Source organism: Typha latifolia, chromosome 1, assembly GCF_019914945.1.
Source record: "Typha latifolia isolate L0001 chromosome 1, TyphaL0001v2, whole genome shotgun sequence".
In the NCBI taxonomy this organism is placed as follows: Eukaryota; Viridiplantae; Streptophyta; class Magnoliopsida; order Poales; family Typhaceae; genus Typha; species Typha latifolia.
The window spans coordinates 16,754,815-16,770,852 of NC_133086.1; the positions used below are offsets into that span (position 1 = coordinate 16,754,815).

At 35.8% G+C, this 16,038-nt stretch overlaps 3 protein-coding genes across 4 annotated transcripts; 2 read left to right on the forward strand and 1 right to left on the reverse strand.

Annotated features, from left to right (window-relative positions):
• The first annotated feature begins 45 nt into the window (after nt 1–45).
• On the forward strand, nt 46–5,596 carry LOC140784152 (probable beta-1,3-galactosyltransferase 12). The gene is made up of 7 exons (XM_073131387.1): nt 46–1,277; nt 3,411–3,563; nt 3,640–3,722; nt 3,797–3,896; nt 3,999–4,112; nt 4,739–4,881; nt 5,173–5,596. Exons 1-7 carry the CDS (start codon nt 823–825, stop codon nt 5,265–5,267), a joined length of 1,143 nt encoding a protein of 380 aa, XP_072987488.1. The 5' UTR covers nt 46–822; the 3' UTR covers nt 5,268–5,596.
• On the reverse strand, nt 1,632–7,021 carry LOC140784167 (pathogen-associated molecular patterns-induced protein A70-like). Of its 2 annotated transcripts, none has more exons than XM_073131412.1 (2): nt 6,042–7,021; nt 1,632–1,816 (listed from the first exon to the last, which is right to left on the reverse strand). In XM_073131412.1, exon 1 carries the CDS (start codon nt 6,643–6,645, stop codon nt 6,052–6,054), a length of 594 nt encoding a protein of 197 aa, XP_072987513.1. In that variant the 5' UTR covers nt 6,646–7,021; the 3' UTR covers nt 1,632–1,816; nt 6,042–6,051. The 2 variants fall into 2 exon arrangements, with proteins under 2 accessions (XP_072987513.1, XP_072987521.1); XM_073131420.1 differs by lacking the exon at nt 1,632–1,816 and having other exon boundaries at nt 5,891–6,814; nt 6,900–7,019.
• Nucleotides 7,022–9,513: 2,492 nt separating this feature from the next.
• Nucleotides 9,514–12,636, forward strand: LOC140795511 (probable mitochondrial adenine nucleotide transporter BTL3). Its single transcript, XM_073148124.1, has 4 exons — nt 9,514–10,311; nt 10,676–10,976; nt 11,416–11,841; nt 12,132–12,636. The coding sequence occupies exons 1-4, from the start codon at nt 9,893–9,895 to the stop codon at nt 12,198–12,200; spliced, it is 1,215 nt and encodes a 404-aa protein (XP_073004225.1). The 5' UTR covers nt 9,514–9,892; the 3' UTR covers nt 12,201–12,636.
• Nucleotides 12,637–16,038: the final 3,402 nt, after the last annotated feature.

A 16,038-nucleotide genomic window follows, 5' to 3' on the forward strand; every position in this document is an offset into this window, starting at 1 on the left:
TTGTCTTGGTCAAACTTGGTTTAAACTTTTTCCCCTTAATTTTTATTGTTTTTTTTATCTCGATATTCAATCAGACGCAAATTTCATTAACTTGCATACAAGCCACAAATTTTGCCTTCTGTTTTTACTCATTGTAACGAGTCCTTTTTGTGTTATCCATTAATCCTTCATTCAATTATATCTAGCGTATCCTTTGTGTGCTGTTGTGGAATGATATCAGTAGATATTTGTTCAATTAAGTAGCATGACTAATCTTTTCTTCACCAAGTTAAAGAAGCTTAAATATGTTCTCTATTTCAGATAAATCTAATCCTTGGAATCATCTTCCTAAATCAATCGATAAAAAAACTCCCACTGTTATTTAATATTTTTTGTCCCTTTATTTTCATGTCTTCATCTCTATCGGCAATACTGCATTTCTTATCGTACTAATTAAAAGTTAGAAATATGAACCATTTAAAATAACAAAGAAAGTCTACCCTTTTTGGTACATGCTCATATGATGTTCTAAGACTAAGAGTTGTAATAAACTAACTCTATGGACATCAAATTTAGAAGAGCACTGTAGAAAACCTTTTAAGCTTTAAAACTAAAACTGAGTCAGTGTCATGTTATGGGTATTTAATAAAAGGAAGCGACTTATTTATTCTTGCAAAATAATTCCTCCTCCTTTTTAGTTGCTTCCATTGTCGTCAATCCCAACCACCCATCGTCGACTCCACTATTCAGCTCACCTCGTAGCCTCCGATTACCCTGCAACTCCCACACTCTCCGCCCTCCATCTCCGATCCGGCGGCTATAAATATCCTCCCACGAATCTCGATGCAACTCCATCGCAGTCTCCTCCCCCTCTCCTCCTCTCCTCCTCACACCTATGCTAAAGACGACGACGACGGCAAGGGTAAGAAGACCAGAGCTTACTCTGCCCTCTCCTCCTCCTTCTCTTCTTCTTCTTCTTCTCGCCTCCTCCTCCTCCTCTTCGCCGCCGCCTGCCTCCTCGTCGGGGCTGCCGGGATCGTGTTCGCCTTATCTGCCCTCCGCCGCCCGCCGCGGATCGTCACCGTCGTCCGCTGCGGTCGCTCCGAGGACTCGCTCCGGACATTCCGGTCCAAGTCGCTCGCCGCCGCCGGCGGAGGAGCCGCCTCCAGCGGAGGAGTCGCCGTCGCGCGGCCTAAGGTGCTAGGATTCGTTGGGGTCCTAACCGGGTTCGGATCGGCAGATCGGAGGGCTGCGCTCCGGAGCACATGGTTCCCTCCGGATCCCGAGAGCTTGGAGAGGTGAGATCTGATCTACTCCTATTAAACTTTGATACTTCTTCGGTTGTTGCTTACAGAAGAACGAAATTTGAATACTTAGCTACATGGCATGCGCGATTGAACGGGTATTTCGGAACGTGCTTCGTGATGATTACAATTCGAAGATCTCACATAATTTTACCTAATCAATTACTAATAGCTATGTGCCATAATATAGTGATTCTAATGTCTAATACAGTTTATGCCTATCATAAGGCCTGGGTGGTCGAATTTGGAGCTGGTCTTGATCTGAGGAAATCTGGTCCGAATTAGCATTTTAATTATATAAACAATGAAAGCGGAGTAGATTTTGATTTGTATCTAATATTAAAGATCTGGTTTGCAATTTGCATATAATATTTGGTAAGCTTTTCATACATACATGTGCTTAGATCTAGCATTGTCTCTTCATGCAACAATTCTATCATTCTGTCCATGTGATATATGCACTATTTTGCCCTATCCATGGCCAAATGGACTAGGGCTAGAGTAGGAAAAATTGCAGACTGTCATTTGTGAACCTGAAAAAGGCAGTAACAGAGAGAGATGTTATGATCCTTTCAGGAAATGACATGCATTTATCTCAAGGCTATCAATACAAGAAATTGAAATTCTTCCAGAATTTTAACTTTCCAATTCCTTGCAGTAGAAATTATAAATACAAAGTCACATAGTAAATGAAAGAAGTTGTACTTCACATACAAAGTAAAGAAACAATCTATCTGAGGTGAAGTTCTTGCATTTGGTTTCTTTATTGTATATCTAGCTGTTTGAGGAAAGTCGTGCTTGGAGGTTTTAAGTTATGCTTCAGATGCGACTATGTAGTTGAGTAGGTAGCGAAGATCTAAAACTTCTAAGCTCAAGTCTGACGATGTCCACATCAGCATTGTCAATGTGGCATGAATACAGACTTGGTCCTCCAAATTTATAGATTATGCCTCATGAAATAACTATTATGATCAAATGTTGATGAAATAACTGGAAGTATGAGATAGTAGTCTGTCTTTTATTAAGCTTACCTGTCTAGTACTCTTGTCATTAACAAATGTTGATAATCTCCTCCTTCAAAGTGCCTAAGAAGTACTAGAAATGTATTTAAGCAAAACTCACATTTTCATTTTTATTTAAAAAAAATACTTCAATGATCTGAACATATCTATCTGCAACATAGATCATCCGATGAATACCGCAGCTAAGACAATCTGCAACATAGATCATGAAGTATCTTTTTATTCCTAGATGTAGGCTTGTAGCAACTTTGTTGAAAAATAAATGTGTTTCAACTTTGGATATCACAATATGGAATTTTTCTTTCTTTTCTTTTCATTGTAATCTGAAGGAAGCTGGTTAATTGTATTCTATATTCAATTGGAAGTAAAGTATCGTGGTTGCATAAGTGGCAGTACATCATTGTTTAAGTCAAATAGCAACTCAAGTCAAGAAAGGGGGCCACTACTGGGGATTCTAAGTTCTAACAAAATCAGAAAACTCAAGTAGTTAATTTATCTTAAGATGCTGATAAGTGGTGGTACTGAAATCATGCCACTGGACCATTCTATAAACTATTAAGTGATGAGTGCACAGTCATAATAGATTCCGGAAAAAGGTTCCTTGGCTTTCAATTTGATCAATGATTCTTAGCCTAGGAATAACTCCTACAATCTGAAGAATTAAGACCAAACTTGGTGATGGGTTCTTCGTGAACCCTGTGACATGAGGCTTGGTAAAGAACTGATGTAAAACAAGTCCATCCATGTAAGGAAATTAATAGGAAACTCATGCATGCCAGATGTAAATAAAGGATGTGTGCAGAGTTATTTGTCTTGTCAGGCATTGTAACTCCAATAAGATATCATGTCTTGCTAGCTGAAAAAGTACGATATTCCGAGACATGCCAAATCTAGCAGATATGTACGTCAATACTTTTGAATGTTCATTTTCTCTAACCTAGTTCTTTGAATCAAATCAAAGAAGAAAATGTCAAATAGTTGGCTTGTGAAATTTATTAGCCCTTAAGGAGAACCAAACATTAGGGTGTTCATTGGTACTCTTGCATAGTTCCTGAACCTTTCATTCATACATGGTACACAACTTACTCTCTAATGCCTTTTGCAGCTTGGAACATGCAACTGGTTTAGCCTTTAGATTTGTAATTGGCCGGACAAAAGATTCAAAGAAAATGGCAGATCTTCAAAAAGAAGTAGACACCTATCATGACTTCATGTTCATAGATGTTGAAGAAGAGTACATGAAGCTCCCATATAAGACGTAAGACAAAGTGTTTAGTTTGCTTATTCTTTTATCATTACTTAAATGTATAAAAGGATGCTTCTTCTTTGTTTAGGTTAGCATTTTTCAGAGCAGCTTTTGACCTTTTTGATGCAGAATTTTATGTCAAAGCTGATGATGACATTTATCTTCGGCCAGGTAAACTTGGTTGATTTAGATAGGTATTGGAGCTACTCCTATGTTACATGACACTTTCTCTTCTGATTTACCAGATAGACTTGCAACTCTTCTTGCCAAGGATCGATCTCATCATATGACCTACATCGGTTGCATGAAGAAAGGACCAGTCATCAGTGACCCAAAGATGAAATGGTTGATTTCATTGCTTTGATCTTATGTCTTTTCACTGGTTTTTATTGTATTCTTTCTTTTTTGTGGAAAATTTATTGAATACTTTTTTCCACTTAATTGCAGGTATGAAAGTTCAGGCCATTTAATTGGTAACGAGTATTTTCTGCATGCTTATGGCCCCATCTATGCTCTTTCTTCCCAGGTGGTAGAAGCATTAGCAAATGCAAAAAATGATAGGTCAGTTATATACTAATTTGTTTGCTCTGTTATACTTGTATGAAATTGAAAAGGTTGCCATGTACATACTTGTTATTCCTTTTCCTTGAGGATTTTAGAAATAGCTTTAACAATTTTCAATATGTGTTTTAAAGATGTAATTACTAATTAGATTTCCCTGATCCAAATTTCTTACCTTTTGAATTGTTCCAAGGGAGCACTTGGCTGCAAAAAGTTGCTTTCAGGTTGATTTTTGGTAAAATGGTGAGATATAATTTGATGTACTAAAACCTAATTATTAGTTAAGAATGGATAAATAATTGAAGAAATAAAATTGTGTTGCTTTTATAGATATTTTTTTAATTTTTAGAATTACTTAGAAATATGTTATTTAGATATTTTAAATATTCATAATTTTGATGTGCAAAATTTGTGTTTCTTCTCCATTTATATTGAGCATCTCCGTTCACTTATTTAAGAGGAAAGTTGCATAACATCTTATTGATGATACATCTTCTAACAGGAAACAGCTTTATTGCCAGTTATTAGCTTTATATCTGTTTCTGTTTCTGCTGCTATGATCAACTCTGTATTGTTCATTTTGTTCATCCTAATTTTGTCAAGTTCTTTGTATGTTTAATTTCCAGTTTAAGAATGTTCAGCAATGAGGATGTCACTATCGGCTCATGGATGCTTTCTATGAATGTCAATCATGAAGATAACCAAGCAATTTGTGATCCGACATGCACACCAAAGTCCATCGCTGTTTGGGACGTTCCAAAGTGTTCAGGTAGGGGAAATTGGGGGATGTCAAGCCCCACCCCCATCCAATTCTATATTATCCTTACTGCAGCCTAAGCTAATACTCCGAATTAAAATAGTTACAATTAGTTCCTGTTGTTATTGTGGTGAAGCATATTTGCACGTTCCTGTTGTCTCTTTTAGATGAAATCACATTTGGAGATTTGACACAGATTATTGTTCATGATTAATCCCTGTATCATGGGTATTTTTTATATTATCACATGTACGTATTTGAGTACGTAGATTTCTACTGAGCAAGTTAGGTAAATTTTCTCAGGTTTGTGCAAACCAGTAGAGAAAATGAAGGAACTTCACAACACTACTATGTGCTCAAAGAGTCCAACATTACCACCTGAGGAAGAAGAAGACTAGAGTGGTGTGGATTCAATATTCCATAGGGAAGCTTTGAGGCACAATAGAAGATGCCGATTGCTCATTTTTCTTGAGGAGCTATATGTGGGACCATATCCTTCTGTATATTCTTTTATCGATTTCTTCTAACTGACAACACATGCATCAATCACACATCGTTCTAGTTTAAGATTATGCATCATTTTGTAACCAAGAAAGGTTTACTGCTTCCATACAGCTCTGTTAAGATCTTGATTACAAGTTATCATTTGTTGTATATCCTAATTGATTCAGTGTATCAACTGTGAATCTTTTGTTGGTTTATCATCATAATTATCATTCATTGCTAATTGGTAGATCGAAGGTAGATGTTGTAGAAACATTTGTGAAGCAGAAAGTTCTATCCCTGGATCTATTCATTGCTGGTTTTGCATAGGCTTATCCATTTACCTTCTGTCAAAGTATAAATTTCAGCTTGTTTCTTTCCTTGGAATGGTCAGGGGGTAGACAGAAACACCTTAATCCCAGTTATCTTATTATTGTTTCATAAAAGGGAACGATCAACTGACAACTGTGCAACTCTAGTGATTCTATCTATGGGTCCTACCAATTTAATAAAATCGAAAATTTTCATCTGCCCCTGGTGAACATCTCGAATCCTCCCTTTGATACTATCGATAATTACGAAAAATACATCAAAATATAAGGGTAAAAGAAAGAGGAAAAGCTAAGATAGGAAATATGGAAATAGTAGTCTAATGCTTCTTCTGTTTTGGTAACCATATTTTAGTTTACCTGAAAGATTTTAAGCTGCAGCACCGATGCTAAGCATCTCCCGGCGCCTCATGATGGAAGCCAGCCGCTGTAGCCTCAGCTGCTGCCGGAAGCGGGAAATGAAGTCGTTCGCCCTCGCGTCCACCTCACCATCCTCACCCTCTCCACTTTCGCCATCATCTTCCGGCGTAGAATCGCCATCCGCCGCCCTCTCCTCCTCGAAGCGCGCGAACTCTGGCGTCTCGCTCGCCGGCTTCCTCATCCCCACCGTCGGGTTCCCTTCCGACTTGCTCCGGACCAACCTCCGTTGTCGGCAGTGCTTCTCCTTCTGGATCTGCTCCTCCGCCGCCGGAACTGGCGGTGCGGCGACCGGATCCGGCTGCGGGGAGGGGTGGAACCACGCTAGGGTTTCGGAATGGGTCGAAGGGAGGTTGAAGGAGCGGAGGCGTTCGAGTACGTAGGAAGGGGCGCGGCGGAGCAGCGGAGGTCGATCTTGATCGCGATGGTTGGATCGGGAGGTGACGGCGATGGTGCCGATCACGAGGTTGATGAACACGAAAAGGACAGTCGGGGTTAACCAGCCGAGCACAGACTCCAGGATCAACGGTAAGCATTCGTCCATCATCTCTCGCTTCTTTTATTTCTTACCGGGTAAATGGAGTTGGAGCGGAGAGAAGGGGTGTGAGTGCCCGCGAGCGAGTGAAACGATGAGATGGGTTTAGATGAGACCAAGGTATATATAAAAACAATCCCAAGGGAGACATACTTGAAAGCTGGTCTTACAATAATATTTCCTAAGTCAACATCGACAATAGTAAGAGTCCTGTAGAAACACGAAGAAGGTTAAAAAGAAGAAGAAGAAGAAGAAGATGGTCTTACAATAGTATTTCCGGAGATCCACCTCTCCCGCTTAGATTGAAATTGTGCATTGGCTAATCTCGAAGCCAATGAGTAATCTAATTTTCAGTGACATCAGGGGTGATCATGGATATGAATAAAGATAAAAATTAACGATTCCTCCTTCGTAGGACCCTCTAAAACTAGGGGTGACGGCTTTAAAGCAATCTCCTTTAATTGTAGGATTTTGATGTAAAATACTATATAAGTTAAAGTCTGAGTGGCGCGTGAAGCTCTTTTTACTGTTAAACGGATAATCAGCCTTCCTATTTGAATCGAAAATGACTCTTTTGCGTGCCAACACCTTTAATAGGGTTCACAATACTCGATGATCCACCGAAAGAATTATAGATAATATTTTCTTTTTTATTAAATATTTCTCTAAATATAAAAAATTTTAAGTACTTAGTAAAGTTAATTGTGTTGCTGATTGACTAGCTAAAATGGGGTCTTTATATTATTTTGGGTGCTCGTGGAAAGGCTATTTCTTAGCACAACTTTTTTGACTTGCTGATATTAATTATAAGTCTTAATTAATATATTTATATTAAAAAAATAATTTATAGAAAGAAACAAACACAAAAGGAGGAAAAAGAAAGACATTTAAAAATACTATCCAAGTCTTTCTTGAAGTCTGAGTCTTCTCATCCACCGTTGTAGATTGCTTGGTAGCTTCCAATTTCATTTCAGATATAGACTTACACAAGCAAAATAAAATACTCCACAATCTAGCCATATATCTATTACCTCTATTCGGTAGACTAAGACCTAGGCTTTGTTGGATTTGAGATTAAGCTCCGAACTTAATTAGTTTATTTTATTTTTTAATTTTAATTTAAAAAAAATAAATTTAGTTAGATATAAAAATAATTTTAAAAAATATTTGTTACTGAACTAATTTAGGAGTTCTTAAACTCAAAGCAAACAAAATCAGGTGAATGGACTTCTGTAATTGCAACTCCACAATCCAAGCATGTAATTATTTAGCTACAAAATCTTTTGGGAACAATTATACCATGACCTTATATATTATGGCGCATCATTAGCCTTTTTTAACCATAGAGAATTTTGGAAATACCCCCTTTATTAGTATCTGTTAGATTTTATTAAAAAATAATATATAAATATCACATAATTAATTTAGGCCTAACATTTTATTCTTATTTAGAAAAAAGAAAGAGGCAAAAATAAAAATAAAAATAAAAATAAAAATAAAATGGTCATTTGATCTTTTCTATTAAAATCATCAAGAGTGAGAGATTTAGTACGGTTTAAAAGGTTGATGTGTACTAAAAGAAAAGGCGACAGTGAGCATGTAAAAATTGGCAATACGTGGATAATTCAAGAGGTCTAGTTAATTATTTATTTCCTTTTCCGATGGAATATATGAGAATGCCTTTTGAAGCCGCCCTTCAGCTGTTCATATACAAAAGGCACGGTGGTTGTTTTGCTTGACTTACTATGAAAATTATCGTTATTTGGCGTTTATATTGAAAAGGAAAGGATTAATTGCCAGATTGGCAAGCCAACAAAGACTTGCCACCTACTTATCCAAGTCCCGGTTGTACACAATTCCTACAGCCCACGATTTAATGCTTACATCTAGGGTGCCCAGGGTGAGGAGTACGGTAGATGAGAGTGTAATAAGTTTAACGACTCTATTTCCTTATGACTAAGGAGGTCATCTGTTCAACTCTAACCCCAAATAATATTATGAAAAAATTGTTTGGTAATTTAGTGGTCGGGTGGCTTAGCTTGACTCGATTGATGCCTCGACAGTATGATTAGCTTGAAGGAACAGCTCGGCAATACAACAGCTTGGAGCAAGTCTCGACTCTGTTTGGTTCGGAGCAATTGTTCGTCAACGCATATGGCTTGAAGCCTAGACTAGGCAACTAAAAAAAATCTCGATGGAGCCTAAGTGACTCTGTATCTGGGGAGGGTTGGCCCTTTGTTCAGCTCATATCTAACTTTCGGACTCATAAATGATAAAAGAAAATTTTAGTGAGGTTTGGATCATGTATGTAGCGAATGTAATCGAGCAGCAGATCGGGTAAGAACTTTGTAGTATTCTTAATATGGATGCCCCCGTTGACATCTAGCTAAATATGACAACTCTTTTCTTCTTAAAGAAAATAAAAGAAAACTCTTGTAAATGTATAATTTTTCAAAAAATGTCACTCTCTCGTTCTGGAATAAATTTTTTCTTATTATAGAATACAATCATTTATTATAAAATAATAGCTAAACATCATAATAACACTATTCAAGAATATAAATATTATTCATTAAAATTACATTATACTACGTACTAACTCAATTACTAATTTACTCTTGATATCTATTCTATCAATCTATTTTATATTAAACGAAAGAGTATTTATCATAATTTTATAAAAATAAAAGATACTTTTTTAACTCTTCTTTTGTCTTATATCACATCAAAAATAATTATTACACATTTATTTTAAAATATTAGTAATTATATAAATAATTATTTCTAGAATAACTTCCTCGTTGTGATAATAATAAATATGAATTATTATTTCTATTGCAAATATATTCCACATGTGAATAAGGACTAACGTGAAATTGGTAATCCTTGAACTAATTGATTTCATGTCTCATTGTTTTTTAATTTATATATATATATATAAAAGGCCACGAGCTGGCTGTTCTCTCCATCTCCCAATTTCTTATCCCTCCCATATGGGAATTGTGAGGCCATGAACACCCCTTGCCAATCGCCTAAAGTCCACCACACAAACTTAGCTCTCCTCAACCATAACCACAATGCATGCATGCTCTCCTTATGCCATTACTTTCTCTTGAGATGCTCCTATGGTCACCATTAAAGCTTCCACTTCCTTTTGTCTCATTCAATTACTCTTATATCAGCTTCACAGCATCTCAAAGCCAATTCCGGATGCTCCAACCTTTCACTTTCCTTCTCTCTTCTTGGCTTCGGTTCATCTATGGAGGATAACATGAACTTTCTCCAATCTACAAGAACTCTCCAGAAATATTTTCCTGACCTTAGGAATGGAAAGGATGCTCCCCTTCTAATAGAACCACCTCAAGGTCTATTCTGCATATCTTTATCAGCTTCTGGCTTGATTTTGAACATTCTTCGGCACAATCAACATGAAGGAAATAGTTGTGGTCAAGTAATCAGCTTTAGTACTACATTCCAGACGAGTTCGAGATTCGCCCAGATTCCAAAACTGAGGAGCATTCAATCTTCTTTAACAAATGGTGGCGACAACGAAGAGGATGAAGGAAGAGTTCTGAGTCAGGAATTGGTTTATCAGGAAGGAGAAGGAAAGAGGAGGAACACTTGGAGTGATATGCCTAAGTTCCTCCTTGCAGGTGCAGTGTCTACCATTATTTCCAGGTCTAACTTCTATCTGAAGTTCTGAACTAGTCTTTGTACATGGGCTACAGGATTTCCTGCATTTGGTAATTTGGCAGCTTATAATTGCTGCAAAATCATGTGTAGTTAAATTTTTTTTTTAAAACTGTTACAGGTTGTTATAGGCTGCCAAATACCTTACTGTAGTGGAGAGGATTTGTTCCCTTGTAGTAACTAGTGACTAAAATTGGTTTGTTTCTATCTGTGAGATTTAGTAAAGGGATTCAGAGGTCCATACACCTCATATAGACATAGATAGGCAATCAGAAGTTGTTCAAAGTTCAAACATAGAAAGACTGATACTAAGAAAAATGCCTGACAATTTTAATGCATGAATGTGGTGCAGGACATGCATTGCTCCATTGGAAAGAATAAAGCTGGAATGCATAGTCTATGGATCGACAAGAACATGGATGAAAATAGTTCAACTCATCTGGGCTTCGGAAGGGCTTAAAGGCTTCTGGAAAGGCAATTTGGTGAACCTATTCCGAATGATTCCATTCAAATCAATCAATTTCATATGCTACGACATGTATTTGGATCGTCTCCACAGCATCCCAGGGAAGGAGGTTACAAATCATGATCGACTCATTGGTGGTGGCCTTTCGGGCATCTTGGCCACCGTGCTCTGCCTACCTCTTGACACAGTAAGCATTTGTTGCCACAGTTCTGATTTCCTCATCATCTTGGCTAAGGATAGCTACCATAATTCCAGTTTGGCTAGGGATGAACAAGTAATTGATAGTGTAGAATACAAGAGTTATTATACAGTGATAGCTCTTAGAATAAACCTGGACTCTGCTGCAGGATTGATAGAGCTATCAAAGACAACAGAAAGGATGCCTTTGCATAGTCTGCAAAGTCTAACCCTAAGAGAACTAGGAGAAGAATAATACAGTAAGAAGAATACTGACTCCTATCTTTATTAGACATGGAACTATTACTATGTTAAATTATAGTTTCTTAATGAACTAGGATTCATGATCCTAGTAGTAACTTCATCCTACAACAAAGATTGGACTAATTGAATGTTTTACCATCAACTTTTCATATGCATTAATGTTAAGATCCATTAGGCATTGGCAGATCAGAACACGGTTGGTTGCCCCGGGTGGCGAAGCTCTCGGAGGTGTGGCAGGGTGCTTCCGCCACATGGTGCAGAAGGAGGGTTTGCTTTCGCTCTACAAGGGCCTTACACCAGCATTGATAAGCATGGGTCCAGCCAGTGCAGTCTTCTATGCTGTGTATGACATTCTCAAGACCTCCTACCTCTCCCACAAGAGTAGCAGCAGTGGTGTACCTGAGGCAGAGCTAGGCCCAGCAAGGACCTTGCTCTATGGTGCATTTGCTGGTGCCTGTGCTGAGACAGTAACATACCCTCTGGAGGTCATTAGGAGGCAGCTCCAACTTGAACAGTCAACCAATGTGGGACTGATCTCAGCTTTCATTAAGGTCCTGGAAACAGATGGAGTTGGATCACTCTTTGCAGGCTTGGCTCCTAGCACACTTCAGGTTCTAGTCCTACCACTCCTCTTAATTGATGAATTATATAGCTGCAGTTCAAGGCTATTAACAAATAAGTCTTTTAGGTAGCTGAAGTTAAGTGACATCAACTTGCTACATAAAAATTTTCAACTCTTTCTTTTGTCTCCACAGCTAATATTTTGCCAAACATCATTAGGATAGTATTGGCTGATGTTATGTATCTTGTTCCTACCCTCAACTAGTTGACTATTGTTGGGGAAATTTTCATGTCAGATCTTTGTCATCACCATGACAAAATCTTCAATTTGGCCTTGCAGGTTTTGCCATCAGCGGCGCTGAGTTACTTCTTTTATGAAATGATGAAGTCTATTCTGAAGATCAAATAACTTCAACTACTTGTTGCTTTGGTGCAAAACGTCTTTCCTTCAACTGAAACAAATTGTAGCTTTCTCTGACTGATTAGAAAAGATTCATTCTGATGCAAAGATTCTTTTTGTTGATAACTTTGCATGTTTTAACTGCATTTTGAAGCATGAATAAGTATGACCGCCAACCGAACGGACATGAACATGCTTAGAAGCACCAGTTTCAGTCAGGTTTCAATTTTGTTCAGACTACTGATACCTTTCTATTGTAGCTATTAGAAGACATTCAATGTGAGAAGAGTTAGTATTTGAAGTCTTTTCTCTCAGTTTCAAGAAAGGTGTGTGGTAAAATGTTGGTCAGCATTATGCCCAGTGTTCTTCTCTTAGTGATGTTATACTCTACATACATGGATTAGTATCAAAGGTTTTGGATATATAAACAATCTCTTCCGTGTTAGGGGTAAGATTGTGTACATCTTTCTCTTTCACACTATGTACTCATAGTAGCGTTTTAAAAATTTTACATAGTTCAAAGAATCAAATGTTTCACAAAAAAAATATATGAAAGAGTATATAAAGTAGACAATAGTTCAAAGTTCCAAGTATTATTATCCATATTATTATAATATGTCTTTAACTGTTCTAATTTCTTTATATATAATAATATTTTTTTTTTCGAGAGTGCTATTGAAATGATTGGATTAACACAATCAACTTGATATACAAACCACTCAGTTTTAATCAAGAGCAGAGCTACATACTATCAAGAGGGCCATAGCCTCTCTAAATGTGCCCCCCTATATCACTTATTATCTCCCCCAAATAAAATAAAAATACTTCCATATATTCTTTTATTCCAAATAAGTACATTTTATTATTAGAGACTAAACTATGTAATAGGAAAATTCAAATTCGATTAATGGAGAAACTTTATTTTTAATTAAAATTATAACAGATAATATTTTCACAAGTGTTTATATATCATTAAAGATATTGCCTCCTAGGCTCCGCACCTGAATTTAATTGGATAAGTTCTCCAACATAAATATAAAAATAGCCGACTACCAATCTCGATTTAGGAGTTAATTGCTGACTAGCATAGTATTATCTACCTGATTTGAATCTGAGAGAACTCATAACGCTTATTGTGCATCACTGCTCCCTTCAAGGAATCACACAAAGGCTACCGAGATGAACTAAATTTTACCATTGATGTTGATGTTAAGCTTAACTTTATTTTATTTATATTCAAAACTAAAACTGTTATTTTTTTTCATCATATTTGATCAATCTAGAGGTCAAATTTGAAGATACTTATTAGAATTAGATAAAATTTTAACGTATTAAAAATAATACCGATCAAATTTCAGATGAAAAAAAAATGAGTATCGTCAATTCGACGAATAAATTAGTCAAATATAATAGAAAAATAATAATTTTAATTTAAATATAATCTCAAGAAGGTAAAGTAGTGCAAATGAAACTACGGAGGAATAAAATAAATTAAGACAACCATGAGAGGATAAAAATTAATTTTTCCTAGATAATAAGATGCACATCCTATTATATTATCTATGACTTCTAGAAAAACTAGCTCTAATATTACGTTAGATTATTAGTCAACTCAAACCAATGAACACTCTCATAGTATTATCCAAAGAATAAAAAGAAAAGGGAAATTGAGGTAATTGAAAAGCTAAATCCGGGTCTATATATTCTCTCCCTAGCTAGCTTCCATGGATCGTAAATAGCGTTATATTTACATCCGAAGATGTATACTTTGTGTCACGAGAGAGCATGCACGTGAACGAAAGAGAGAAGATGGTATGCATGTGAATTACACAACCAAGTGAAGCATGAGGTACATGTCCTTTAGACACAGAGAGAGAGAGAGAGAGAGAGAGAGAGAGAGAGAGAGAGGTAGGCAAAGTATAAATATATAAATAATAAATTGTTTGGGAATCTTAAAGCTTCGTTCTCATCCTCACGAAGCTGACAAGAAGATTGACGAATTTTGTCATCTGTAGGCCCTCCAAATTTGCTTGCTTGCATGTCACGAGAGAAGCTTTATTTAGATCTCTCTACAATTGTCTAGCCATTGAAAGAGACCGTGTCGGTTCTAGCTCCCTTCTAAGGCTATGACTTTTAAAAATTAAAAAAAAAAAAAAATAATAATAATAATAACTACTCTAAAATTTAAAAAAGCTGATTGAGAATTACTATGTTAAACAATCACTTAAGTTTATATTAGCATCGTAATACATATTTCTCGCTCCTCTTTTTTTTTTAATCTAATATTTTAATATTTATCAATTTCTCTCTTATCTTTGAAAAGTCATCACTTCGATCGACTATTATTTAATCTCCATTTTTTGCTCCTTTTATTTTCTCTCTTCTCTTTAGTTATTCATTATAAAAAAATATTTTAATTATTTGTCAAATTATTATTTTAAATTTATATCAAATCAACTATAATTATTATATATTATATTAGTATATAACTAAACATCACAATAGCTTTTACCGGCGTAAGTTCTCTTATGCTAGTATAAAAAAAAGTAAACTAAATATATTAGTATTGGCCTTATTCTAAGTGACTGAAGCTATATATATATTCTAACTAAAATAAACAAAATTTGTTAGACATTTGGCTTATAATTATTTTATATATATATATGTTAAATATATTTTATCTATTGCATTTTATATAAAAATTATTTTATCTTCTAAACTTTGATTTTGTATCACGAAATCACACTTAACTTTCTTTTTGAATATATGTTTATTCGAGGAAAGCAAAAAAGTGCATAGAGGAATAGTGATACAAAACAAAGTTTACGAGGATGAAATTATTTTCGCCCAAATTACAAGGGGTATGCATTTAACACATATATTTGATGTACTTGTATAAGTGGCTTTTACAACTTAATTATATTATATTTTTTTAAAATTTTATAATAATAAGTTTTACTATGCATCATGCACTCTATTGTAAGTAAAATATACATCGACTATAAAAAAAATATATACTTAATTTTTAAATTTTAAATTTTACTATTAAAAAAATAATATTAATTTTCATGCAACATAGCTTCCATAAAAAAAAAAATTTAAAATTGCAAATTGAAACTTGATCACGTTTAGAATGTCGAGATGCATGTCTCGATCATGGGGAATCATATGTCAAAGACTCAAATTAATTACTTTGCACGTGTACCATTTTAATCCAGAGTAAGTATGCAACTAAGTAAATAAAAAATTAAGTATTGTTGCCTTTTGATGCTAACAGCCACATTTATAGACAGAATTCTCCCTCATATGTCAAACGGCTAGTCTTGTCCTCCACCTCAAAGTTCTCACTTTCTCTCTTTTGATGCTAAGACACGCTCTTAACGTGATTAATTATAAACCACGTAATACTGATAAATAAATAAAAAAAGATTTAAATCTAACCCATGCATGCATTCGAGAGGCAACTGCTCACATTAGTCCCATGACACGCTCTTGACGTAGTTCGACCGAGAAAGTTATCTCGTCTCTCTCTCTCTCTCTCTCAGAGCCATGCAGTAGTATCCAGTGTTCAGCATGATACCATTATTCCACTAGCTAAGCTAACAGTGTAAGTTTGTCGAGAAGATGGTGAACTAACAACCTAACCATGCTATCGGAATAGAAAAGTTTTCGAGTTTGGAAGCCATCTTAAGTTTATTAAATTGTTCATACGCAGCATTATCGATTAAGCTTTGACTGAGAAGTTGGCGAGTTAACGTAGTAGTATCTGATCGAGCTTAAGTTGATACCACGTACTTATTTTTTTTACTGGTTGAAGAGAAATTAAGGCTAAGACAAGGAACCGACG

Excerpts from the sequence above, each read along its gene's own strand:
- LOC140795511 (XM_073148124.1), top strand. The coding sequence starts at position 9,893 with ATGGAGGATAACATGAACTTTCTCCAATCTACAAGAACTCTCCAGAAA. Across the intron at positions 10,312-10,675 it reads GTGTCTACCATTATTTCCAG|GACATGCATTGCTCCATTGG; the intron begins GTCTAACTTCTA and ends AATGTGGTGCAG. Across the intron at positions 10,977-11,415 it reads TCTGCCTACCTCTTGACACA|ATCAGAACACGGTTGGTTGC; the intron begins GTAAGCATTTGT and ends AGGCATTGGCAG.
- LOC140784167 (XM_073131412.1), bottom strand. The coding sequence starts at position 6,645 with ATGATGGACGAATGCTTACCGTTGATCCTGGAGTCTGTGCTCGGCTGG.
- LOC140784152 (XM_073131387.1), top strand. The coding sequence starts at position 823 with ATGCAACTCCATCGCAGTCTCCTCCCCCTCTCCTCCTCTCCTCCTCAC. Across the intron at positions 1,278-3,410 it reads GATCCCGAGAGCTTGGAGAG|CTTGGAACATGCAACTGGTT; the intron begins GTGAGATCTGAT and ends TGCCTTTTGCAG. Across the intron at positions 3,897-3,998 it reads AGTGACCCAAAGATGAAATG|GTATGAAAGTTCAGGCCATT; the intron begins GTTGATTTCATT and ends ACTTAATTGCAG.